Source organism: Sorghum bicolor, chromosome 8 (assembly GCF_000003195.3).
Source record: "Sorghum bicolor cultivar BTx623 chromosome 8, Sorghum_bicolor_NCBIv3, whole genome shotgun sequence".
NCBI classification, from domain to species: domain Eukaryota; kingdom Viridiplantae; phylum Streptophyta; class Magnoliopsida; order Poales; family Poaceae; genus Sorghum; species Sorghum bicolor.
The window spans coordinates 57,409,704-57,436,512 of NC_012877.2; the positions used below are offsets into that span (position 1 = coordinate 57,409,704).

Below are 26,809 nucleotides of genomic sequence, written 5' to 3' on the forward strand. Positions count from 1 at the left end.
GTAGCCTTTGATACAAGTACACTACAAGTCTATAGAGCAAGTTTAATAATACAATTCACTTGCTGGCTGTAAGGTTTCTTGCAGCCTTCTTCCAGCCCACTCATATAATAGTTAGCTATTCACTATTAATGCATGGCCCACTTGTCTCTCTCACAAAGTTTCTTAGTTCCTGTGCCTAGGCTGGCTGTAAACTTACAGCCCGCTTCTCCTCTCTCTCATTCTTTCTCTCCTCCACCTCAGCATTTAGCCAGCTTACAGCCCACTATAATACTTGCTCTAAATGGTTGGCGGCTTGTCTCTATGTGCCAGATGGACAAGCGAGGCGGCACGACCCCAAAGGCCACGCAAACGCGAGCGAGCGCTACCCCTTTGTTGGGCTGGTATCCGATGGGTTAAGAAATTAAAGAACTGCTCCCTGCTTACTTGGTCCATGACTAGGGCGAGCTAGAAATTATGCGTAGAGGACGCCAACTAAAAAATACAATTTGTCAAAATTGAGTAGAACCGGTGACGTCTAGCTTAATTTTATCGACTTGACATAGTGCTTGCATTTTCTATGTGTATTTAGGATCAAATGTGTTATCCTTTCGATGGCAGACGATAAACCCCTTAACAACAAGATGTTTGAAATGATTTCGTAAACCTTAAGATCTGCATCTCAATTATTCTAAGGTGCTTCATAGTATTATCGAGTTATGTTTTGTACTTCTTCCATCCTAAATTATTAATCATTCTAAAAATCTTGGAGAGTCAAAGTATCTCAAATTTAACCAAAATTATAAAAAAATTGTAAAAATTTATGTCATCAAATAGATATACTGCAAAAATATAATTAATGAAGAACCTAATAGTACTTAGTTGGTATTATAAATACTATTATCTTATCATATAAATTTGATTAAATTTATGATGCTTTGACTCTCCAAAATTCTTAAAATGATTTATAATTTACAATGAAGGGAGTACAATTTCATTATCTAGAGGATATTAATAAGCATATATAACAAAATTGTTATATTTCTCTCTTAAGATAAATAAAAAATAGAAATTTATACTAGTAAAATATTTTGGTGACATATGTTAGGGGGGCCATGGCCCCTGCCAGCCCCCCTGGCTCCGCCTACCCTAGTGTTGGGTCCACTAATATTTTCAGTTTTTCAGGCTAAGTTTTTATTATTAATATATGGTGTACATGTCTTTCTCCTAAGTTTTTTAGTTCTTGTGTCTAAACCGACTTTAAATTTATAGTCTGTTTCCTCTCTCTCTCTCCTTCACATCGACATACAACCTCCTTATAGTCCTTTACCGTGTGTTTGGTTGAGGGTTGGGTGGGTTGGGTTAGATCCAACCCAGTTTTTGGGGACGGAGCCAACCCGTCCAGTGTTTGGTTGCACTTCTGCTTTTGGGGACGGAGCCAACCCATTTTAGTGTTTGGTTGAAGAACTGGGGACAGAGCGGCTCCGTTCAGTGTTTGGTTGAAGGAATTTAGTGTTTGGTGGGAGCCAACCCGGCTGGAGCGGCTCCGTCCGCCAGATTTTGACGGACGAGTCCAACCCGCATCTGAGAGGAATATTCCACTCTGGAGCCAACCCAACCCTTCCATCCTCCAACCAAACAGCCACAAGAACGGGTTCGCTCCGACCCGGCTCGCCCCGCTCTCCAACCAAACATACGGTTACTAAACTTGCTCTGGTTTGAGAATGTCCTTATGTTAGTTTTTGTCGGGGCAACACCCTCGACTGCACCACCCCGCCTCTGCCCCAGTTAGGACGAGCCCTCACCGGCCCATTCGCTCTACCATGGAACCCTTGCCGCAAAAAATCACCTTTGTTCGCTCGTGTCATTCACCGTGAAACCTTTGCTCCAAGCTGCCACTTTTACAAATAGGGCCCCTCACCGTCATTGCCATAGCCCAGCCAAGATGACCCTCGCTAGCAACACTGTGTCATCGGGGCCAGTCCCTGTGACACCCTCGACGAGCTTGCCTGAACTATGCCATCAGACCTCTTGAGAAAAGATGCTTCGGATTTTTTGTCCTACGCAAGTCCCGAAGTTAGCTTTGACACTGGCCGGTGCCAGAGAACCCTTGAAGCTACCCCAATAGTGCCACCGTGGAAGATGCCAAGGGATGCCCCCCCCCCCACCCCAAGCGAGAGACCTCGACGGTGTCAAGTGGGAGTTGAGGGAGGTGTCATATCTTTGTAGGAGTTTTGCTAGTCAACTCTGGGGTAGCTGTAATTTTACCATGCCCTAAGTATGGCCTATAAATACTTGAGCACGGTGGTCGGCTCTAGGCACATAGATACAAATAGGGGCCTATTTGGTTCACGGCCTCCTAGGCACGCAATCCTGGTCCAAATGACCGAAATCAAGGCCGGAAAAATTTTAGATTTCGACACTATAGCACTTTTGTTTTTATTTGACAAACATTGTCTAATCAGAGATTAACTAGGCTTAAAAGATTCGTCTCGCGATTTACAGATAAATTGTGCAATTAGTTTTTATTTTCATCTATATTTAATGCTCCATGCATATGCCGTATGATTTAATGTGATGGGGAATCTTGAAAAGTTTTTGATTTTTGGGTGAACTAAACAAGGCCCAAACATCTGGGGTGTAACCTGGGAATAGGTGCAGTGTATACCAGGAGGGAGAGAGAGAGAGGTGTTTCTAGGGGTTTGAGAAAAAATAGAAAAATGAGATCTGATGAAGTTTGTTTTTGCCTTCAATTCCTTTTATCACTAGTTTATAGGGAAAAAAGATCATTTATTCAATTCTTAATTCGGTAAAGATGCTGTTATACGTCACTGTTGAAGTTATAGCCCCCGAACCAGAATTTAAAGGCCCCAACTTGAAGATGTTGTGTCTGCCCAGTACTAGTTCCAAACATCACAAAACTCAGGACTCCAAAGACTAAAATAGTGTTCAGCCTTCAAGGCGGAGGTTGACGCTGCAATCTCTGAGAAACTTGTTGCAAAACTTGACTTCATCACGTTCTGTAAAGAAGAAAGAAGCGAACGGATTTCACGATTTTCAACAGATAGTCAACTTTCATCAGGCGATCGAGAAGAAAATGTTCAAATGACGTACACTCAAGCCTACTGCTATCTAGCACGAGTAGTTGGCGTCCACAGATACCATCAAGTCACCACAAAAGGAAATTACACCAGATGAGCAGTTTAATAATCTTTTAAAAAAAACATATTAATAATACAGATGCTCATATATATATGTAGGCATATTCACCTCTAATAATACTGATGCTCAAATATATGTGTAGGCATATTCACATCCAGCGTTATTAATACATCTAAAAAACTAAGACCATATAATTTTAGATTGCTGAAGTCACCACATGTACTTTGTCGTAGTCTGACACATCATAGAACACTAAAAGAATAATTTAGCCTTAAATTAAAGCACTCATAGTCTCATACTATATAAGTCCGAGATTCGAACCTAGGCCGTCATCAGGTTCCCAGAAGAAATCTAATGAAATAAGCTAAGCTCGATCAAATTTGAAAACAGAAACCACTATATACTCCCTTCATTTCAAATTATAGTCATTCAAGAATCCTAGAGATCAAATTATCCTAAGTTTGACCAAATTTATACGATAAAATAATAACTATATTATGATATCAACTAAATATCATTAGACTATTTCTTAATTATATTTTTATAGTATAGTCACTTTATGTTACAAATCTTAATTTTCTCTCTATAACTTTGGTCAAACTTGAAAATGTTTTTACTCTTCAAGATTTTTGAAATGACTTAATTATTGGAATGGAGGGAGTATATGTTAGTATCTGTCAACATATTAATTATTAACACATGTTATGTTCATCTGAGGTGCGAATGAAGGCATCCCGATTGTTCTCTTTCTCCTCTTTTGACCAAATTTCTCCAGCACACGGAGAGATAGACCACTTGACGGAAACTCCTGCCATTTAATATTATAGTTTTATAATATATCACGTTTTGGTATGCTTTTTCCACGAAACAGATGGAGACCTGCTCCTCATTATATATTGATTGACAACTAGCCACACATATATATATTGACGTGCCACTAGAGCATTGCTGGACAAGCTGCAGCAACAAACACAAACGGTAATTTGATGAACTCCACAGAGGCAAGCAATCCATAATCCTGCATCCATGTCCAGGCTTCAGCATCTTCTCGAACTGATGTGTTCAGTACTAATCTTTGGTATGAGTCGATCTTTGAATTGAAGCACTCTTGCATCTCTGCTATTTCTGAATCATGTTGTTTTTAACTTTGATCCCATTACTTGTACTTGTACAGCTCAGCTGATAAGTGGGAACAACGATGACATGGAGGTCCTCATCGAGCTCAAGGGCTTCCTGCAAGTACATAACCAAATAAACCGAGGTGCGTATGATGGATGGTTGGAGTCAGAGGCCTCGCCATGCAACTGGCAAGGAGTTGGATGTGACACCAACGGCCGTGTGAGTTCCCTTGATCTCTCTAGCTCCAGCATATCAGGACCGTTCTTCAGCAATTTTTCTAGTCTCAAAAGCCTCATTCATCTAGATCTCTCAGACAATTCCATCACTGGTGCACTGCCAGTTGATCTCAACAGATGCTTGGGACTGAAGCATCTTAACCTCTCGTACAACCTCATCGGTGGAGTCCTTAACATATCCAGCCTGACAAACCTGAGAACATTAGATGTCTCACGGAATCGGTTCGAGGGGGAAATCAGCAGGAACTTCCTTGCAACCTGTGACGAACTCACCATCCTCAACGTCTCCAGCAACAACCTCAGAGGCAACATCATTGGCTTGCTTGATAACTGTTTTCAACTTGAATATGTGGATCTCAGCTTGAATCGCTTCACTGGCCAGGTCACACAGGGCATTGCAAGCCTAATTCAGTTCAATGCTGCTGAGAATGGCTTAACTGGAAGCATTCCTCTCGACATGTTCCCAGTGGGATGCAAACTACAGTTTCTGGACCTCTCCGGCAACCATTTGTTTGGCAACTTGCCTAATTCCGTGTCAACTTGCTCCAGTTTGAGATACCTGTCGCTATCGGAGAACGGTTTCGATGGGCAGATACCACCAGGAATTGGAGTAATTCCTGGGCTTGAGAAACTGATCCTAGGGAGCAACAACTTTGCTCGTGAGATGCCATTTAGCCTAATGAATTGTAGTGCACTGAAGTATTTGGACATTAGTGACAACGGTTTTGGTGGGGAGGTGCAAGGATTCTTCGGGAAGTTAGAAAGTTTGACACATCTCATACTTCACTCAAACAATTATACTGATGGAATTGTGTCCTCTGGCATTCTTAGGCTACCTAAGCTGATCATGCTTGATCTCAGCCTCAATCGGTTCTTCGGAAAGCTACCCACGGAGGTCGCAAGCATGAAAAGCATTAAATACCTTGTGCTTGCTGAGAATAACTTCTCTGGGCAGATACCCCTGGTGTATGGACAGATTGCCCACCTCCAAGTATTGGACCTATCATACAACAACCTCTCTGGTGGTATCCCTGCAGACATCGGTAACCTCTCCTCACTTCTTGTGTTGGTGCTTGCTGGAAACCAACTTTCTGGAGAGATCCCAAAGGAAATAGGGAATTGTACCAGCTTGCTCTGGCTCAACCTTGCGGCAAACAAGCTATCTGGTCAGATTCCCCCAGAGATAGCAGGTGTTGGGAGAGACCCTAGTCCAACATTTGCTAGGAATCAAAAGGATGCTGCACAATTGGAGATTGGCACCAGGAAGTGTCTCTCTGTGATGCGGTGGATTCCCCTTGGTTACCCAGGGTTCAATTATGTAGAATCAGAGATGTCTTGGAAGGACTGTCGGAGCCTAGAGGACCGAATCTTGAAGGGGTATGGTATTGTTACACCACCTTCTGTCCAGCCATGTATCATCTTGGGTTATGTTAGGTTCTCAGGGAATCTGTTGTCAGGACAAATACCACCCATAATTTCTGCAATGGGAAACTTCAACTTGCTCCTTCTTGATGATAACTTGCTCTCTGGTGTCCTACCATCAGAGATTAGTCAAATGTCACTTGTTGCGCTTAACGTCTCTAGGAACATAATTTCTGGTGACATTCCATCCGAGATTGGCCAGATGGTACTCCTTGAGACCCTTGACTTGTCTTTTAACAACTTCTCTAATGAACTTCCATCAAGTCTGAGCCAGCTCTATAAACTGAGTAAGTTCAATGTTTCATACAATCCGCTTCTCTCTGGCAATGTTCCATCTACTGGCCAACTCTCCACCTTTGACAAGCAATCATTTCTTGGAAACCCTCTCCTGTCTTTCCATTTCACTGACCATGGGCCCCGTTTGGAATCAAACAATGATGAGCTCTCAACAGAAGGTACAGAAAAGGATCCTGCTAAAGAAGAGACAATTGTGCTCATAATTTCATTTATTGTTTTTTTCTTTGCCACAATTGCTATAAGAGAACATGACAGTTTCATGTATGTGTACTATACCATGAAATGCAGATGTGCAAGTACGAAGATTTATGCAGAATTGTAACCCTTGAGCTTTGTAACGTTCAGTTAACAAACTAGAAGGATAGTGTCTCTGGCAATGTGGTTCATATATTGATGTGTTACATATCCGGCCACATAGCATTACAGAACTTTAAATTATGTTCATCTCATTTCTGTTCCAGGGGATTCACTGTAATTGGAAAAACAGAACTATATAGAACTATTCAAAGGCTATACCATGACATCTCAAAAACTAGCCTGTAATTATTGTCATGGTAAGCTTGACGTTTTGGAGCATTGAAAAGAAAACGGGAGTTTATTTGGTATGTTTGTAACATGTATCTTTCCATTAAAAATCAGAATTGGGTGATACCAATGTGCTAACCGGCTTGTCGACTTGATTTGTGTGAGAGTTTGTATAGCCTTTTGTGTTGTACACATACTGTATATGTTGTATTCTTATTGGCTACATGCATGTATGAAAGGTCATCCCTCCAAGGTTGTGTGATGTCTGCCTTACCACTCGCTATCTCTCTACATGGTATCATGAGAAAAGATCCAAACCGGTCCTCCTTATGCTACCTCTTTACCTACCTGCAAACCAGTGTCAGAGCTAGTGAATCTTCATGCCTAAGGGCACTACCTAAGCGCAAAAACAGAAAAAAAAAAACCAATAGTACCTAATAAAGAGAAGGATGGAATGCATAATTTAGTAATCTAACTGGACGTGTCAGCAATGCAATAAAATGCAATATGCAGAATGAGCTATGCAATATGTGAAGCCCAGGATCAGCAACAAATATCTCATCAATAAGAACAACGCAAGGCTCGTTTTGCACATTAGGACCAGCTCCTGTTTCTACTGATCCCGGCTGCACAACATTTGCTTTGTTAACTTGCTGTCTGTTGTTCATGCTAATTCTGGTGCTTCCATTATTATTATTATTACTTCTGATTGCACTTGTACAGATTCAGAAGGTTGGCTTAGGTTGAATAACAGGCGTAGTTGCTATAAAATTCAGACTAAAACACAAATAAAACAAACCTGCTAGCTGGTACAGTAGCCACAAACAATTGAACAATTGCTACAAAACCAAGTTGGAACAAACAACCCTGTTGCGCTGTGTGCAACATGTGCGGCGTGCCCCTTTAATTTGTTGCAGGTAGCAGTGGCACAAGAGCGACTACGACTTGCCGCCTGTTCTCTTCTCCCCCCACGGCGAACCGACGCCGCCTGCGCGCCTCCCTCCTCTATGCGGCCTCGCGCGCGGCGCGCCTTTAGTCCGCTGGAGCCTGCGTGGCTAGCCGGCGCCGCCCCCTCTCCTGGATGTGGCCGTGCCGCCGCCTGAGCCGGGATGTGACCGCGCCCTCATCCGATTTGGCGGCTTGTGGCGTTTGCTTCGATGTTGTGTACGACGCAGTGCGAGCGAGAGGAAGAGGACGACGGCGACACGCTCTGCGACTTGCCGACTTCGCCAGGCTTCTTGCTGGGCTGGGCTGGGCTGCCGACGGGATGGAGAATTGTTGGGCTACGTGGACTGGGCCTTCATCAACTATTATAAGGGGACTCTGCTAAAAAAACTATTGAGCAACTTTCGACGCTTGGTCACCCCAAATATAAAAAGTTTTTAAGATTCTTCGTCACATCAAATCTTACAGCACATGCATAAAGCATTAAATATAGACAAAAACAAAAATTAATTACACAGTTTAGCTATAAATCACGAGACAAATCTTCTAATCCTAGTTAGTTTATGATTGGATAATATTTGTCACAAACAAACGAAAGTGCTACAGTAGTGAAATCCAAAAAATTTCACATCTAAACAAGACCTTGGCTATTGTTGTTGTGGAAGTTATTTTAGAATTTGTATAGTAAAAAAGTACTCCCTCTGTCCCTGAAAGCTTCAACTCCTAGAATCCGTGTTAGTCAAACTTTTTTAACTTTGACTAACTTTATAGAAAAGAGTATCAATATCTATGATATAAAATGAGTATCTTATGAAAATATATTCTATGATAAATCTAATGGTATTAATTTGGTATTATAAATCTTAGCATTTTTTTATATAAATTTGGTCAAAGTTTTAAAAATTTGACTTAGAACAACTCTATAAATTACAGCTTTCAGGGACAGAGGGAGTATACTCTAACTATTTAGTTTTGTAAAATAAAAGGTTGACTGTCCTTTGATTTTCGATGGCCATATATAACTACTGACACTAGTTATCTAATTTTATAAAATAGAAAGGTTGTTATGGACATCTTTTTTTAAGAAATAATATATTTTATAAAATAGCTAAATAATAATATTTAATTATTAATTTTAGCCAAGCTCGAGTGAGAGTGTTGAGAGCCATGTTTGGGGAGCGTGTTTGCAAGTGGCCCTTTTTTTTCGCTGGCTTCACAGTGCGGCCTTCGAGTTCCAGCGGGCAGTGGAGGTATCGGAAAAAATAAAACGACCGATTTGGTCTTTGATGTACTTAATTTTTTTTAAAGGTCATTTTATGTCTTTTTTATGTATTTCCTTGAGCTATATCAGATTTGAAACACTCTTTTGAGTGTTTTTATAACAAATAAACAGAAAACGGAATTTTATTTTTTTCCGGAGGAAATGGAAGTACGGAGTATCCTGTGTCCACATTCCGACATCAATACATGTACTGCCAGCACCTGCCACGGAAATCCACAAACATCGACAATGACACTTTGTTCAAGTCACACCATGACTCACGTCCTGTTTAGATTTGAGATGAAAAATTTTTAGATGTCACATCAGATGTGTTGGAATGATATTGGAGGGGTTTTAAAAAACTAATAAAAACATAAATTATATATCTCGTCTGAAAACTGCAAGACAAATCTATTAAGCATAATTAATCTACCATTAGTACATGTGAGTTACTGTAGCACTTAAGACTAATGATAGATTAACTAGGCTTAAAAGATTCGTCTTACGATTCTCAATCAAACTGTGTAATTAGTTTATTTTTTATCTATATTTTATATTCCATGTATGTATTTAAAGATTCGATTAGATCGATAAAATTTTTTTGGTAAGAAACTAAACAGGGCCTCACACTCACCGCCCTGTGGGCCACCCCCCAGGTCGTCCCACCGAGATTTTTAAATTTACGTGTGGAATCTACTTAAAACGTATTTTTCTTTACAATAAATTAAATTAGTGAATAATATTTTTAGTTATGATTTTAATCTAAACAAACGGTACTTTTTCGTTACCAGTTGGCAAGCATCACAGAATCCCCAAGTCGCCGGACCAGACGTGGGGCCCCACCTGTCATTCACCAAACAAACTTTAATAATATCTCTCCCACCCAGCAACCCATGGCCATCCTCTCTACCGGGGGGCAATCAAGAACACCGACCGCTGACCTGTCAATTCTTCTCTGTGCGCGCGCGCGCGCGTGGCGCCCGCCGCGCGGCGATTGACCCGATGACCGGCGCCGCGGCCGCGGCCGTCGTCGATCCCCCGGCGGCGCCTCTGCCGCGGCGGCTGACGGTGCTGCCCCTGATCGCGCTCATCTTCTACGACGTCTCGGGGGGGCCCTTCGGCATCGAGGACTCGGTCCGCGCGGGCGGCGGCGCGCTGCTCCCGATCCTCGGCTTCCTCATCCTCCCGGTCCTCTGGTCGCTCCCGGAGGCGCTCGTCACCGCCGAGCTCGCCTCCGCGTTCCCCACCAACGCCGGGTACGTGGCCTGGGTGTCCGCCGCCTTCGGCCCCGCCGCGGCGTTCCTCGTCGGCTTCTCCAAGTGGGCGTCGGGCACGCTCGACAACGCGCTCTACCCGGTGCTGTTCCTCGACTACCTCCGCTCCGGCGGCGGGGTGGCGCTGCCGCACCCCGTCCGCTCGCTCGCGGTGCTCGCGCTCACGGCCGCGCTCACCTACCTCAACTACCGGGGGCTACACATCGTCGGCCTCTCGGCGCTGGCGCTCACCGCGTTCTCCCTCTCCCCGTTTCTCGCGCTCACCGTGCTCGCCGCCCCCAAGATCCGCCCGTCCCGCTGGCTCGCCTTCGACGCCCGCGCCGTCGACCTCAGGGGCTACTTCAACTCCATGTTCTGGAACCTCAACTTCTGGGACAAGGCTAGCACGCTCGCCGGCGAGGTCGAGGAGCCCCGGAAGACGTTCCCCAAGGCGGTGTTCGGCGCCGTTGGGCTCGTCGTCGGCGCGTACCTCATTCCGCTGCTGGCTGGTACCGGCGCGCTGCCGTCCGAGACGGCGGCCGAGTGGACCGACGGCTTCTTCTCCGAGGTCGGGCTGCGGATCGGCGGGCCGTGGCTGCGCGTGTGGATCCAAGCCGCCGCCGCCATGTCCAACATGGGGCTCTTCGAGGCCGAGATGAGCAGCGACTCCTTCCAGCTCCTCGGCATGGCTGAGATGGGCATGATCCCTGCCATTTTCGCCCGCAGGTGAAGTCTCCGGCTCCGAACAATCTTTTTAGCGAAATGTGAAGCTTTCGATCCAACAAGAAACTGAATCTTGTGCTGATGAACGCAGGTCGAAGTACGGGACGCCGACGTTCAGCATCCTGTGCTCAGCGACGGGGGTCGTGATCCTCTCCTTCATGAGCTTCCAGGAGATCATCGAGTTCCTCAACTTCCTCTACGGGCTCGGGATGCTGGCAGTGTTCGCGGCCTTCGTCAAGCTACGCTTCAAGAACCCGGACCTGACGAGGCCGTACCGGATCCCCGTCGGCACGACCGGGGCCGCCGTCATGTGCGCCCCGCCCGTCGTGCTCATCACCACCGTCATGTGCCTCGCGTCGGCCAGGACCGTCCTCATCAACGCCGCCGTGGTCGTCGCCGGTGTCGCGCTGTATTATGTCGTGGAGCACGCCAAGAGGCACGCTTGGGTCGAGTTCTTGGCGCCCGTGCCTCCGGCTGACAGCTCCCATGGATCAACCACGGCGCCTGACGCCGCCGCCGACCTCGAGGATGTCCGCGCCGGGCTGCTCTCTGACGAGTCGGCAGACGAAGAAGGAAGCAAGGTTGAGTGAAGAATCGTACATTTGCCGTTCGGTGTACAGTACAGTAATTCCAGTGGATACATGGTGAATTCTGAATTCAGGAAACTGAAAAATTTTCGGAACTGTAGCACTTTCGTTTTTATTTGACAAATGTTATCCAATTATGGAGTAACTAGGCTTAAAAGATTCATCTCGTGATTTACATGTAAACTGCGTAATTAGTTTTTATTTTCGTCTATATTTAATACTCCATGCATGTGACGTAAGATTCGATGTGACGGGGAATCTTGAAAAGATTTTGGTTTTTGTGTGAACTAAGGCCTTGTTTAGTTCCTGAAAAATTTTGCAAAAATTTTCAGATTCTCCATCACATCGAATCTTTAGACGTATGCATGGAGTATTAAATATAGATGAAAATTAAAACTAATTGCACAGTTTGGTCGGAGTTGACGAGACAAATCTTTTGAACCTAGTTAGTCCATAATTAAATAATATTTGTCAAATACAAACGAAAGTGCTACTATTCCTATTTTGCAAAACTTTTTGGAAGTAAACAAGGCCTAAACAAGGCCTCAGAGGAGGAGCTCAGGTGATCATCAATCGTGTTCATCAGAAAATTCAGAACTGCAAAGCTGTGACGAGAGAAGTCTGAACCATGAAAAGGAGAGCAGATCTCAACTTGGTTTTTGTTTTGACTTTTGAAGTGTAGTGTAATGTAGGCGAGGTGCCGGTTTGAGAAGAAGCTGTATATTTTCAGCAAAGGACAGGTAGGTTGTACTGTGCTTGAGTCAACTTCATACTTCAGTGAAGTATAAAACCAACATAGAAAATCTGTATCGTAACTATGCAGAAATGTGATCATTTGATTAGGTGGATTGTTCATCTGAATAAAAGAGTGTCATTTGACTTGGCATGGCCTGGGCACCTGAACATTTCTAGTAGAATCTTGAAAATATTTGAGAACTAAACTTATTTGTTGCCTTGTTTAGTTTCCAAATTTTTTTAAAATTTCTCGTTATATCGAATCTTGCGGCACATGCATGAAGCATTAAATATAGATAAAAAAGATAACTAATTACATATTTTACCTGTAATTTGCGAGACGAATCTTTTAAACCTAGTTAGTCTATAATTAAATAATAATTATCAAATAAAGCAAAAAATATTATAGTAGTGAAACTTAAAATTTTTCAAGGCCTAAATGTAAAAAGCAATGCTGGAATGACTGGTCGATTGCGTCAGTAAAGCCTACTACCACACTGACATTCTCTTTCGGCCAGAAAGAGAAGAAAAATTGGTGCACGTAGACACTGTAACTTGGTTGCGTGCACGACTATGCACGTCGCAGAAATTTGCATACGTGGAAGTGAAGCCGTGGAAGGGTTACCCAATTGAGAGCTGCAAACGCACATTGGTGACTTCTTAGCATATTTTCCATAATTCCATAAACAGTAAGTCTAGACTCGGTGAGATTTTCATATAAGTTTTGTCTATATTTAATAAATTACTATGCAAATATTTTTAGCAATATGACAATAATTTAAAAAATAGAGAGAATAAATGAGTTTTTTTAGCACGACTATTAACTATATATAAATCATTGAATTAAATGTCTACCTGAATTCATGGCCTTCTTTAGTTTCGATTTTTTTGGTTTTAGGTATTGTAGCATTTTTGTTTTTATTTGGTAAATATTGTCTAATCATGAACTAACTAAGCTCAAAAGATTCATCTTACGATTTACAGGTTGTACAATTAGTTTTTGTTTTTATCTATATTTAATGCTCGATGCATGTGCCGTCACCCCAAAAACCAAAAACTATACAATTAGTTAATTCAATGTGACCGCACATGCATAGAGCATTAAATATAGAAAAAACAAAAACTAATTACATATTTTATCCGTAAATCGCGAGATGAATCTTTTAAACCTAGTTAGTCCATAATTAGATAATAATTGTCAAATAAAAATAAAAATGCTACAATATCCAAATCTAAAAAATTTTCCGAAATAAACGAGGCCTAAACATTGCCTGAGAATGGTTAATGCGCTACTGTAATACGGCACGTGCGGACGTGCCAAGCTGACACCAGCAAGACTGCGACGCGCTTACCGAACCTGACGTTCGGGACCCACCAGTCAGTGAGACATTAACCCGACACAAGGACAGGTAATTGGTCACGCGGCCCCAAATAGCGTCACCCACACCACTGTTCGTCGTCCCCAAACCAATAATTTGCGGAAAAACTCCAATTGCGGCGGGCAAAAAAAAAAGGAGAAAAAAAATATTTCTCCGATTTTTCACCCCCAATTCTCACTCGCCGCCGCCGCCGCCGGCCCGATCTCGCCGGAACCCTAGTCGAGGTGAGTGCCCAGCTGTCTCCGCTGAATCCGCCTCGTTTCGCCAACCCCCCCCCAATTCGAGCTGCTCCACGCGGTTTCCCCACGCGGATTTGGTCGGAGCTCGCCCGGGATTCGCGGCCTGCTCGCTCCCGATTGGGGAATCCGCGTCCGGGCTTGCTCGGAGCTCGATTCTGTCGGCGGCGTTGCTGAATTTGGCCGTGTGGAGCGGACCTCCCGAGTTGGCGTGCTCACGAGGTGATTCTCTCTTGTGCTGAATTGCTGCTTCTGGATCTGGTCCTGCAGGTGGGGGGCAGCTTCGGGCCGTGCTCGGGAGCTCGCTTCTCGGCCGCCGCGGGTCGCTGGAGCCCGTGGGCGTCGTCGTCGTCGTCTAGGGTTTGCTCTTCCCGGAGCTGCGCGGCCAGATCGTCCGGCCGGCGGGGCTGCATTTTGTGCCGCCGCCCGCCGCCGAGATGCAGCCGCCGTCGAAGAAGTTCGCTCGCGTCGACACGCTCGAGCTCAAGGCGCGGATCGTCAAGCGGCTGGGCCCGCAGCGCGCCGAGCTCTACTTCCGCGGCCTCAAGAAGTTCCTGGGCTGTCAGCTCGGCAGGGATGAGTTTGAAAAGATCTGTGTTGCTGCATTGGGGAAGGAGAACATCAAGCTCCACAATTTCCTCATCCAGTCCATCCTCAGCAACGCGTGTATGTCGAATGGGCCGCCGCCGAGCATGCAGGCAGCTACAGGGAACTCGCAGACGAGCACGGTGTCCAATGGGACACTCAACAATGGCTTACTGCCGGTCAGGAGAGTGAGGCCCCTGACGAAGAGGTTTGGTGATAAGCCGAGCCCGATTGGGAAGTCTCCTCTTGGTCATCCGGGGACTGGGGGGGAGTTTGTGTCAGCTGGTAGCAAGGCTTTGCAGGAGGTTATCTCTGTGGAGGATGGCGAGGAGGTCGACCAGGCCCGTGGTAGCCCAGTCTGTGTGCAGAGCCGAAGCCCGATCAGGCCCCCACTGGGTGTTCTAAAGGTTCAGAATTCCGAGCCTTCGACATCTTGCGCTTTGGATGTGTGCTACAATAATGGTGAACTGCCAGATTCTCAGTTGCTGTCCAAGCTACTTGACGATAAGTTGAAGGCTCAAGGTCTCAGTGTGCCCAAAGAGTGTGCTGATGTGTTGAACTCTGGGTTGAATGCATACATGAGTCAGATGCTGAAGGCCTGTCTAGGTGTTGCGAAGGCAAGGGGAATCAACAGGATGATGCGCCAACCAAATGGCCGCACTGCTGCTTCAGTAAATAGTGGGCAGAACAATGGCTTTCCTTTGGAATCAAGCTGTTGTTACCAAGCTTCGTTGCTTGATCTTTCGACAGCAGTGCTATCAAATGCTCGGTTAGTGCCGTGCGTGGAGATTCGTGAGAAGATTTCTTCCCATCTCCACAACAGATAAGAGAGCAGCTAGTTTCCTCCACATTTTTAGCAAACCTGATGGTGGAGTTGATCAAGTGTAGGCAGTACTTTGTAGTGCCATTGATCCTGCTGTAGAAACTACAGGTAGTTAGGTTGAGGTAAAGTGGAGTTTGACTGTAGGACTGGGTAGTGTACCCATGGCTGGTGAGGATGATACTTCTTAGGATGCAGTACATGATAGTGAGCTTTATTTAGCTGTGATTATTCACAAAAATAATTATAATAAAAGGTTCTGGAATGTGTTGTGGCTTTTTTTTTCACACAGTATACACCAATGTCCCCATGTTGTGCCTGTACAGAGAATCAGGTACTGTGTTTAGAATATGTTGCTGTTGGATAACTTGGATTTGTTTCCTTTTCTCTGCTGAGATCTATTTTGTTGTCTGGCCAGATTATTGATTTGTTTATTTTCATAATTGCAAAGCATCGTGTGCAAGAACAATGTGCAGAGGTGTTCATCTATTTGGTTATTACTGTTGATCATTTAAATAGTGTGGCTTAAGCATGCCATATAAGTTCTTGTTTTTCCCCCCTTTTGTGATCTATCTGGTAGCCAGGTCCCAGCTTGACTCGGAACCAGCATGTATCTACGAAATTGTACAGATAATTTGTTTCTCTGCATCTCAATATGCTTCAATGGTGATTTGATTTCTGCATCTCAATGTTCTTCCATAGTGATTTGATTTCTACATGGTGTCTTTGGTGTTCTACCATCCTGAATATGTATATGCACTCTGATGCAGGCATCGGGGTTTATCTGCATTGGTCTGATTTGCTACATGAGCTTTCCATGTTATATCCACTCCTGTCTGTCTTTTGTCTTCCTTGTATGTATATAGAGAAAAAATGAGATTGTTGATGAACATGAGCTAGCCCAAGAGCAGAATGAGCAGAAGCATCACAGATTTACAGAGAATCCAAAATGCAGAAAGATGAAGATATGATTCTGCATGTTCACGGTATCAGAGTCAGACTAACAGACATTCAGACCTTGCAGAGGATTCTGGTGAGCACGAAGCGATTGGTCTTTTCTCTTCATTTGTTAGCTGTGGATCAATTGGTCTGTCAGACTATCGCTGCGTCTCGGTCCTATCTTAGACAAAGGTGAACGTCAATATTTCTCTTCGAAAATGTCAATAGGTATAATACGTAGGTGATGCTATTTCTTCCTCATGAACATGACGTTCTGGTTGGTGCATTTTCTCTAGGACTTCTTATTGTTTTTGATTGATTTATTGTCTAATCTTCTCTGACTTATTGCCTTGCGCCCTTATAGGGTCTGAAACTCTGAATACCTGTGATTGACATACCAAACACACTTGTCATTCTTATTGATCATGTTATCATCTCAATCATAGACAAATTCACGAGCACTAATGCTAAGCCGAGAACTTATCTCGGGTGGATGCTTTAGAAGCCTAACTAACTGTGCAACAACTTATTTCTATTTTTTACTGATTTTTTCTTTTTTAAAAAATGAGCACTTTTGTCATGCACACGTTCATATGACATACCCAAAAGTGGTGTCCATGCGCACTCTCCCACGTAAACGGCACCCAGAGAAAAAAGCACACCACTGCATACCGTTCATACACCCCAGAAAACCAGGGGAAAAAAGACAGAGAGAGCTGAGTCCAGACGGTCCAGTCCTCGAGAAACTCCTCCATGGATAACAAAATCGGAGAGGGACAGGAGAAGAGAGATAGAATGGGATACAAGAGGCCTAGAGAATGTGCACACTTTTGGGCTACAAATGTTAGTGTGAGGTCATCACGGTTCTCGTCTTTTCAGGCTTGGCTTTCTCCCCACTCATGTTCCTTCTTTCGGTGCGCTGCTGCAGCTCAGCTCAGGTGGGCAGCGTGCGTGCCGGACAAACCTGTCGGTTCTCCAACACCAACAGTCATCTGAATCCTGAGTGCTTGCTTCCACAAGGTCAGGGATGACTTGTAACCAATCCTGGTTTCCGGCTGATGATTAACTAATCGTGCTTATACTAATCGCACTTGGTACTTTGGGTTTATATATCTGCATCTTTGTTCTTGTTACAGCAGCATGCATGACTTTGCAAGTCGCATTGACCGTGTTTCTTTCTGGTATATCTTAGCATCAACATCTATCATTTCAGTATTTGGTTGGTCAACAAAAACAGATTCCACTTAATTCTCAAGGCTTATATAATTTTTTTTTTAAAAAAAAACTACACACGTTGATAAGTTATGCACACTGCTATTGTACCCATTAGTTGCTGTAAGAAGAAATCAATTGTTGTATGAAGAAATCTAGGCCTCTGATTACGCGGGTCCAATAATTCAAGCTGAGATTAAGCAAAGGCCGGTTTGGAATGCAGGAATTAGAAAAGAAAAAAAAAAAGAATAGAAATAGAATGGGTCTGTAGTAGTAAAATAAAGGAAAGATAAACATAGACGACACGACTAGGAACAGGTGTTTGATTGAGTTTCTAGGGGCAAATAAGTATTACTGTAATTCGCAAAAATAAGTATACTGTAGAAATTAAAATAACGTCGTACATGACTACTTTCTTATGATTGTTTTTGGACTAATAGGCCATCGATACGTGCTGACATATTTACACAAGGTTGGGAGTGTGCTAAAATATATATTTTTTGGCATATGCATAATATGATAGCTTCCACAAATTTAAGGAGAAATTTTAGGTTAGATTAAGGAAGAAATTGAGTGATGCCTTCAATCAACCCCAAGGTTATAAAGATGCAACTAATAGCTATATTTTCTAATGGTACCACCATAACTAGTATGAACTTATTAAATTTTTATTTATAAAACACTAAGGTTATATTAATGGAAAACATGTTTACATTTAAGGAGAATTTTGAATTATGAAAAATGTTTATATTTGTGGTTGGAGATCGAAGGTACATTTAGGATGTTGCTTCATTATGCATTCATTTGTATTACTATTTCACCTGTGAAATAAGATGGGATTGCTTATGCAAATGATATTTCCATTAACAAGGGGAAAAAAAACTAGTTCTACAAATCATTGACCATGCATATTTGAAGTAACAGGATTTCAAGTTATTAGTACGGGTCAAATGCTTCCTTTTGTGCTAATCAATAATTGTACCAATATTATCTGGACCTCAAAATATTGTAATTTTAGCTGTGCAATTGCTGCAGACCATTTTGCTAGTGAATGTAGTAATAGTACTGACTCTGTGTCAATGCTCACTGAAACTCCTGAACTTTTATTCGGGTTTCGGAGAAGATATTGTTCAATTGTCAGATTTAAAACAAACGCTACTCTGCCCAGCGCAGTATTGGGTACCAGAGAAGGAAATCCATTGCAACTAAGGGCACATTTCAAGATTTTTGAGATTGCATCATTTGCATTTCCCAAATACTCCTGCAGCAATTACATCACATGTAGTACTAACACCAGTCCTAATCAGCCTTTCTAGGCATGGGGTAGACTCGCACCCACTCTGGCCCTGACGCAATGATGATGACAGTCATGATAGCTCGCATCGCCTCTTCTTTCAAACCACCACCATTTCTCCACACTAGTCCACACTAAACCCCCATGGCTTTGCCCTAGCTAATCCAGCACTCGGCACAGGCTTCCAGGAGACCGGAATGATGACGACGGCCGCGGCTCCGAGGTGGCCGTGTGGCGGAGGGCCGACAGAATGGAGGCTGCAGCAGCCTTCTGAATTCTTCGCGGCGACCGATGTGCTGAGCTGCTTTCCTCTCTGAAAAGTTCAGCACTGAATTTTAGCCAGCATGCACCCCTCAGCTTGCCCGTGCGAGTGCAGAGCATGCCATGCCATGCTGTGCTCCCTCCCTGATTACTTTATCATTGGCTGCTACTGTAGCTAGTAAGTACCAGACCAGTAGTGCTGTTTAATTTTGGAGCTGTTTATTTTATCTTTATCCTCAGAGGTTAGTTTTGTTCTTTTGCTACACTGACTTCTTGCCTGGAATGCAAGTCTGCATCCATGGTGATGTTTTGGATCATTCAGACCAAAAATGGCAGAAGCGAGGACTTCAGAACAACAGGCGACAATAGACAGGCAGACAACATGTTTTGTCAAGGAGCTCATGCAAATCTGCACCAAATTTCAGTTAGCAGGACTGCAGGAGCGAACGGTCAGACGATAACCATTGCATGTTTTTGAATCTTTATTTATATATATATATGTTCAGAAGCAAAAATCTCAGGAGTGTCGATGAACGAACGAGCTTGCAGGAGAGCAGGCAGAGCCGAGAAGGGTACAATCACTGCCCCCTATTTGTCTTTTGAGTTCAGAAAATGCTGTTCTAGTTGGCCGATATATGCTTTTGAGAAGCTAGCTCCACTGCACTCTCACTCTTGCCAATTGCTTTTGCAGAGGAAACAATCGATGAGCAAGCCGGCCTCCTTTTTCCCGGCCTGAAAATCAATGGAGTAATTGGTGAAAAAAGCCCCTCAAAACTCCTGACCAAAGTAGGCTTTTAGCTTTAGAAGTATGCAAAGAGGGCCGGAGAGGAGGAGGCGACTTTCTCCCCTACCTACAAAGCTTCTACTGTTTTTTCAGCAGCCTCGCTCACACCTTTTGGGCTTAGTTTGGCCATGATGATGAATGCAGTTTTTGCATTGAGCTACTACTTCGTATTAGCAGCTGTTAATTAATTGTAAAGGATTATTCTTTTGCCGCTCTTTGATTGTTAGTGACTAAGTGGGGATTACCTACTAGTACTCAAGCTAGAAACGCGTGAAATCAAAATCTTTTTTTTTTGGCAGATCGTTTTCTCTGAGTGACATGCATGCAAGAAATTTTCAAGGAAACAAGTAGGCCGGCACTGCTGTGTCAAACGGACAGTGCTTTATCTTATCCATATACTTAAAAGGGCTTTTGCACTAGTAGGAAGAAGACCAAAACAAAGCCGAGAAAGGAGGAAGACTCTCTCTCTCTCTCTCTCTCTCTCTCTCTCTCTCTCTACATTGTGGGCCCAGTGTACGGCTGCGCCTCCGTCCGCCGGCAAAGCGTGCACCGCTGTCTTGTCCTCCCTCGGACCACCATCTATCCATCCACCCATCCCCTTGCTTAGGTGTTTCAGTTACAGTTACAGAACAGCCCCGGCTAATCACCTTTGAAATGAAGCAAAAACCTTCTACCAACATTCTTGACAGCTACAATTTGCTGCAACAACACACCGTGCAATCAACTTGAATCCACGACTATAACTAGGAACAGTTCAAGATTTGCAATTTGTGGACGAAGCCGCAACTGCGCATGCATTGCAACAGCAATATCAGTTTCAAAGCAATTGGGCAGACATGGATGCTTCATGCTTCCTGTCAAAGGGATCTCTGCAAATCTGCATCCGTCCATCCATCCAACCAGCCTTTGCTGCCTCTTCTCCTGCAACTGCAACCACAGAGTTATCAGATTTTTTTTCTATCTTTTTTTTTTCAGAGAACAGCAGAAGGTCGGCACTAACCTCCACCTCCAGCAGCGAGACAACAAGAACTGCAACTGGGCTGAAGAGAACAGGAGCCATTTGGATAGATGCACCCAATTATCCACGCAACATTGCAGATGTGGCAATAATGCAGTCCAGCACAGAGTGAGAGGAGCCGCACGCATTGCTCATCCTCATCCATCATCATCAGCAGCTCATATGCCCCTTCCTTCAGATCCCTTTGCTTGTTTTCAGTGACAAGCTGACAGCTCCATCGATCTCACTAGGAATATATTTTCTTGCTTGCACACATGACATGCATGAGAACGAAACTGTACTAAACAAACTGCTCAAAGTAATTATCATGGCACACATGTACTCCAATGCACTGCATCACATATACTCACAAAGAGTGTGCACTGTTTGAAATGCCCTCCAAGCATCGGCTCCTCCTGCCTGGTTCGCAGTACCAGTTGCTTTGGGTCCGTCCGTCCGTCCGTCCATGCATACACGTGGACGTGGGCCCCGCGCGTGCAGGGGTGACGAGGTAGAAGAAGATTTAAGGCCCCGTTAGGTTCTCCTTGCTAAATTTTAGCTAACTAAAATTATTTTAGCTACTCTTGGGTGACTAATGAAACTAAACTATTTTAGCTTTTTTTTAGTCAATGTGTTTGGAACTTTAGCTACTAAAGTGCAAGTTTAGCTAGCTAAAATTTAGCAAGGGGACCAAACAGGGCCTAAACTGCACTCCTGCATGCCTGTGTGCTCTGCGAGCGGCACTGCCATGCATGCTTTATCTTAGCAAGCCAGCAAGAGACACTGACAGTGTGCCCATTGGGTTAGTCTCAGGAGAGTTTTATTAGATAGACATTAAATATATTTATGTGACACTATATTAATAAAGAGAAAGATGATAAAAGTTTCATAGAGGTAAAGAGATCGAGTTCTATGAGAATAAAATTTTTCTACGTTGTTTCTAAAATATGGATGTTTAATTTGAAATATAGGCCATAAAACTCTCATTAACGATGGCGTTAGCCAGCCACAGGGTGCATGCATGTGCATTCAGCTGGGACTCCTCTCTCTCTCTCTTCATGTTGCTTGCCTTTGTTTGCCCTGCTGCCTGAAAGGAGGGGATACATGCAAAATTTTATCCCTCCCCCGGTGCCTAGCGCGAACGGAAAAGGCACCCCCCGTGGGCGTTGGAGGAGGTGTTTATAAATCCGCTCCCCCTGCCACCCCAAGGTTTCAGAACCACCACAACACCTGCTCCTCCTCCTCCTCCTGCTCCCTCCTTCAACAGCTTCGTGTGCTGTTCCAGTTCCAGCGCTACTGATCGAAGAATCTGTTCACCCGGATCGATATAGCTACGACTACGAGGATGATGATGGACAGGCAGCAGCTCGTGAGGCAATGCGACATGGAGGTCATGAAGATGGCCATGCTCAAGCACGAAGAAACCTTCAGGCAGCAGGTAAATAATAAACCACCAAGAAAACTTTGGGTTCTTCTTCTTCGTCTTCATCATCACACCGTTGCTACTTGCTAGCTACTTGTTTCTTTATAATCCTGAAAATGACTGTGTATGTATGAACTGCTACTGATCATCGCCATTGTTCTTGGCAATCATCCCTATCATCAGGTCCACGAGCTGCACCGCCTGTACCGCATCCAGAGGGAGCTGATGAGTGGTGACCTGACCCGAGACGCGCCGGAGCTGACCATGTCCATGACCACCCGGCGCCGGCGCAGCAAGCAGCCACGGCGGGCGCTGAACCTGCAGCTCCCAGCCGACGAGTACATCGTCAGTGCCGACGAGGACGAGGACGCTGACGCCGCCGCCTGCACGGAGCTGGAGCTGACGCTGGCCATCGGCGGGCGGCGGTGCTCGGCCGGCGGCAGCCGTCGCAAGAGCAACGGGAGGAGGCAACAACAAGCAGAGCAGCGCGACAACGCCGGCTCCGCCTCCCCGTTCGGGTCCGACTGCTCCGGCGCGAGCGTCCTGTCGTCGTCGCCGTCGCCGCCGTCGGCCGAGTACTACTCCGACGACGGGCCGGCGGTGTTCCACGCGCTGCCACCGCCACCGCCGTGCCAGAGGGCCGTGGCGTTTGACCTTGGAGGAGGCATGATGATGAGGCAGCACGCGCCGTGGCTGCAGCAGTGCCATCAGTACCTCAGCCTGAGGATGACATGAAAACCTGCAGCAAGCAGCTCACCGTCCATGTCAATCTATGACATTGTACCAGGTTGTGTGCCGCCGTCGTCCAACAAGTTCGCTCACGTCGGCACGCTTGAGCTCAAGGCGCGGATCGTCAAGCGGCTGGGCCCCTCGCCTTTTGGGTCCGACTGCTCCGGCGCGAGCGTTCTGTCGTCACCGCCGCCATCGTCGGCCAAGTACTACTCCGACGACTGGCCGGCGCCGGCGGTCTTCCACGCGCCGGCTTCTGCCTCTTTGTGGGGTGGCGGCCCGCCATGGTCCATGGATACCTTTGGCTGCGTGAGGTTCTGGGCGAAACCTTAGCCCAAATTTTTAGTGCAGACGATGGCGATGCTTCGGGTGCCGTATACCTTTTTTTGAACGAAGGGTGCCGTATACCTTCTTCGAGGCACCATTCAACATCGGATTTTAGACATAAGCATCGCCTTAGAAGCCTCTAAACCTAGCGGCGATAGCATGTCGGGGGTGGTGATACCCATGGTCATCATACTTGTCGCTGAAGAATGACCTACGGCTCGTCACGAAAGCACCTGTCATCTGTGGTCTCTGTTGTGTCGTCGGCCACTGGTGGAGTCCCTTGCTGTACCTGTGTGCACCTTCTTTCTTCTCACATTGGTTTGTCCTGCAGCACTTAACCTTGCTGTCGTTCGTCTGGCTTTTGTAGCGGATACTCTGCTACTATCATTCTTTAGCGGATACTTTGCCACTGTTATTATTGGTCTTCTTTTTGATAAATGCTTGCTTTCACCACTAGTTTATTTGGTGGTTTGATATGTGCTTTGAGAGTTCTCTCGTAGCTATGTCGTGTAATTCACTCCTCTTAATGAAAACAAGTTCTCCTATCGCAAAAAAAAAAAAAAAATCGTGACTTGGCAAAAGCTTTCGTCCTCCATGGTTTGTAGGGGATTGTATGGTGAGATAATCTCATTGACCCCATACATGTTTTGAAGATGTGAAGTGGATGTAATCTGCATATAGTAACGATTGTTACTTTTGCTGCGAATTTACCTTGCCCATATCACTTACCTAAAAATATATTAATTAGAGCATCTCCAACAGACTAGGTAAAATTATATTCTAAACTACAAAATTTAGCTATATATTGTGTAAAATAAAAAAACTCACTCAAAGCATAGAGTTCGACAACGGCCTTTGTATAGGATAGCTAGTGAGGAAGACGACATGCTATATATGACAAGCGAAAGTTTAGGAATAACAAACTTGCTATTTTAGCAAACCAGATGATACATATGTTGGACTTTAATTTTTACTTTAAAAATATAAAAATAACCTAGATAACATGGATAACATAGTTTCTTGAAAAATAATAATTAGTAAGTTTATAATAACCAGATATAGACTACAAATTAAGTATCTATTAAATCTAATAGAAAATAAACAAATAAAATATACAATTTAATTAATGTAAATAACTATTTATTAGTAGTCGGATGTACTACTTCCATTCTAATTAAATTATAAGATATTTTGATATAAAGTAAAAACAATATATCTATAAAATTCTAGTCTTTGTGAGAGCACGGGTTAATGGACTGGGTTAATGGACTACGAGTAGTGGATAGTAACAAATTGAAGATGAGTTGAGAGAGAGATGAGAATTTAAGAGGGGGAACAAGAGGCCTGGAGAATGTGCACACTTTTGGGCTACAAACTGTGCAATTAGTTTTTATTTTTGTCTATATTTAATACTTCATGCATGTGTCTAAAGATTAGGGCCTTGTTTAGTTGTGAAAAGTGAAGTTTTCGGTACTGTAGCACTTTCGTTTGTTTGTGACAAATATTATCAAATCATAGACTAACTAGGATCAAAAGATTCGTCTCGTGATTTATAGCTAAACTGTGTAATTAGTTTTTGTTTTCGTCTATATTTAATGTTTCATGCATGTGCCATAAGATTTGATGTGACGGAGAATCTTGAAAACTTTTTGGTTTTCAGGGTGAACTAAACAAGGCCTCGATGTGATGGGAAATCTGAAAAAATTTTGCAAAATTTTTTGGAAACTAAACAAGCCTTAGTGTGAGGTCATCACGGTTCTCGTCTTTTCAGGACCCGTCCTGCCACCTCTTTTCTGCGCCTGCCTTACCTGTGCCTGCCTTCGCTTCCTCCCCACTCATGTTTCTTCTTTCGGTGCGCTGCGGCTCAGCCGCTCAGGTGGCGATCGTGCGTGCCAAAAAACCTGTCGGTTCTCGAACAGTCATCTGAATCCTGAGTGGTTCCACAGGGTCATGGATGACTTGTAACGAATCCTGGTTTCCTATTGATTGATTAACTAATTGTGCTTATAGTAATTGCACTTGCTACTTTGATTTTATATATCTGCGTCTTTTTTCTGGTGGCAGCATGACTTTGCAAGTCACATTGACCATGTTTCTTTCTGGTATGTCTTAGCATCAACATCTATTATTTTAGTGTCTGGTAAAAAAAAGAGATTATTCCACATTATTCTCAAGGCTTACAAAATCAGAAATCCTACACATAAAACTTGGTAAATTATCCACACTGCCATTATAATATACACTAATAATAGTTATAAGAAGAAAGATTTAGACCTCTAATCTATAACTTTTATAAAACAAAACTCCACTAGCCTAATTCTCTAGCATCTCCTTAAGCCTGTCATCATCATCCACTTATCCTCTATTCCACACAGTGCCATGTCATCATTCTTTTCTTTTTTTTTAGAAAATCATTTAATAATCTCAAATGTCTTTAATATGCATGCACGTAGCCACAGATCACGTGCACGAAACCCTTCTCTCTCTTCGCCCCTACCCCTTCCCCTTCCTCTTCCCATAGAAAACATCAAGTAATTGCTACATGGATAACAATCAACATCAGTTTCAGCTAAATGCTTGCTCCACTTTCCCTCATAATCAATAGTATACATCAAGAGTCCTCATGATGGCATTTAGATGGTGTATATATATGTTCTTCTCCTTGCTTACTTATACATGCGAGATCCTCTAGCCTCTAGGTGGATTAAAGATTATGTGCACAAGGTAGCTCCTCTTCTAAATGTACTATGCAATGTATCAAGAATTATGGTCCTGTTCATGTTTTTTTTGGATTTGAGTGGAGTTCGTTGCCGGCCTTTAATTTGTGTGGATTAGCTATTGCTTCCTTGCAGGTTTGTTGTGGCGTGTCGTCGTGCTGACAGCCGCAGCCCACAGCACCTTGCCTTGTAGCCTACGTGAAGATGACCACTCGCTGGCACCACCGGTGAATTGCACCCTCTGCTCCTCGGCTTTGCCATGCATGAAAATCCCTTCTGCTCTTGCTATGCGTGTTCCATCGGGTGTTTTTCATCTGACAGTTCCTCCTTTCCTTATATTATCTTATATATATAACATGTGAAATAAATCTTTGATATCTTATTAGTCATTTTTGTATATTTCTCTGTGATGGCATAGCCCACATAAAGATCAATCATGTCAGTAAGCTGATTTCACATTTTCTACAAAAGATACAAGTATACGCTAAATTTGACAAACCAATATGTCGATACATTTGTTGGATTCTAACTGTTCCTAATGATATAAAACAGAACGTCTCATCTTTAGGCATATTCAAATATGGTTTAACATTCAATTAAACATTCAAAGGAACAAAGACAGATATTCTAGGCAACTATGTAGTATTCTATACTTAAATGATTTGAAGCAATATATAGCACATCTGCCAGTCTTAATCTAGTTAAATTTATTTTCTATGGAATCAAATAAAATTCTATTGTATACCGGCAGCAACGCGCGGGAAATCCTCCTAGTTACGTGGGTCAAACAATCCAGGCTGAGGTTAATTTGATATACTACCAGTGTTCCAAAATATAGCTACTTTTGGAATTGTCCCAAGTCAAT

The 26,809-nt window shown here is 43.8% G+C and overlaps 4 protein-coding genes and 1 long non-coding RNA gene across 5 annotated transcripts; all 5 read left to right on the plus strand.

Annotated features, from left to right (window-relative positions):
• Positions 3,843–6,887, plus strand: LOC8074272 (probable LRR receptor-like serine/threonine-protein kinase At1g74360). Its single transcript, XM_021446564.1, has 2 exons — positions 3,843–4,216; positions 4,313–6,887. The coding sequence occupies exons 1-2, from the start codon at positions 4,165–4,167 to the stop codon at positions 6,532–6,534; spliced, it is 2,274 nt and encodes a 757-aa protein (XP_021302239.1). The 5' UTR covers positions 3,843–4,164; the 3' UTR covers positions 6,535–6,887.
• Positions 9,841–11,619, plus strand: LOC8068138 (probable polyamine transporter At3g19553). Its single transcript, XM_002442346.2, has 2 exons — positions 9,841–10,922; positions 11,011–11,619. Exons 1-2 carry the CDS (start codon positions 9,946–9,948, stop codon positions 11,507–11,509), a joined length of 1,476 nt encoding a protein of 491 aa, XP_002442391.1. The 5' UTR covers positions 9,841–9,945; the 3' UTR covers positions 11,510–11,619.
• LOC8068139 lies at positions 13,674–15,555 on the plus strand. The gene is made up of 2 exons (XM_002442347.2): positions 13,674–13,844; positions 14,127–15,555. The coding sequence occupies exon 2, from the start codon at positions 14,294–14,296 to the stop codon at positions 15,266–15,268; it is 975 nt and encodes a 324-aa protein (XP_002442392.1). The 5' UTR covers positions 13,674–13,844; positions 14,127–14,293; the 3' UTR covers positions 15,269–15,555.
• On the plus strand, positions 18,831–20,016 carry LOC110437459. The gene is made up of 3 exons (XR_002455515.1): positions 18,831–19,145; positions 19,257–19,539; positions 19,659–20,016. It is a non-coding gene; the product is annotated as an uncharacterized LOC110437459 (long non-coding RNA).
• On the plus strand, positions 21,944–23,703 carry LOC8068140. The gene is made up of 2 exons (XM_002442348.2): positions 21,944–22,186; positions 22,355–23,703. Exons 1-2 carry the CDS (start codon positions 22,094–22,096, stop codon positions 22,904–22,906), a joined length of 645 nt encoding a protein of 214 aa, XP_002442393.1. The 5' UTR covers positions 21,944–22,093; the 3' UTR covers positions 22,907–23,703.

Coding starts and splice junctions, on each gene's coding strand:
- LOC8074272 (XM_021446564.1), top strand. CDS start 4,165: ATGTCCAGGCTTCAGCATCTTCTCGAACTGATGTGTTCAGTACTAATC. Junction 4,217..4,312: donor GTGTTCAGTACTAATCTTTG/GTATGAGTCGAT, acceptor GTACTTGTACAG/CTCAGCTGATAAGTGGGAAC.
- LOC8068138 (XM_002442346.2), top strand. CDS start 9,946: ATGACCGGCGCCGCGGCCGCGGCCGTCGTCGATCCCCCGGCGGCGCCT. Junction 10,923..11,010: donor CCTGCCATTTTCGCCCGCAG/GTGAAGTCTCCG, acceptor TGATGAACGCAG/GTCGAAGTACGGGACGCCGA.
- LOC8068139 (XM_002442347.2), top strand. CDS start 14,294: ATGCAGCCGCCGTCGAAGAAGTTCGCTCGCGTCGACACGCTCGAGCTC.
- LOC8068140 (XM_002442348.2), top strand. CDS start 22,094: ATGATGATGGACAGGCAGCAGCTCGTGAGGCAATGCGACATGGAGGTC. Junction 22,187..22,354: donor AAGAAACCTTCAGGCAGCAG/GTAAATAATAAA, acceptor CCCTATCATCAG/GTCCACGAGCTGCACCGCCT.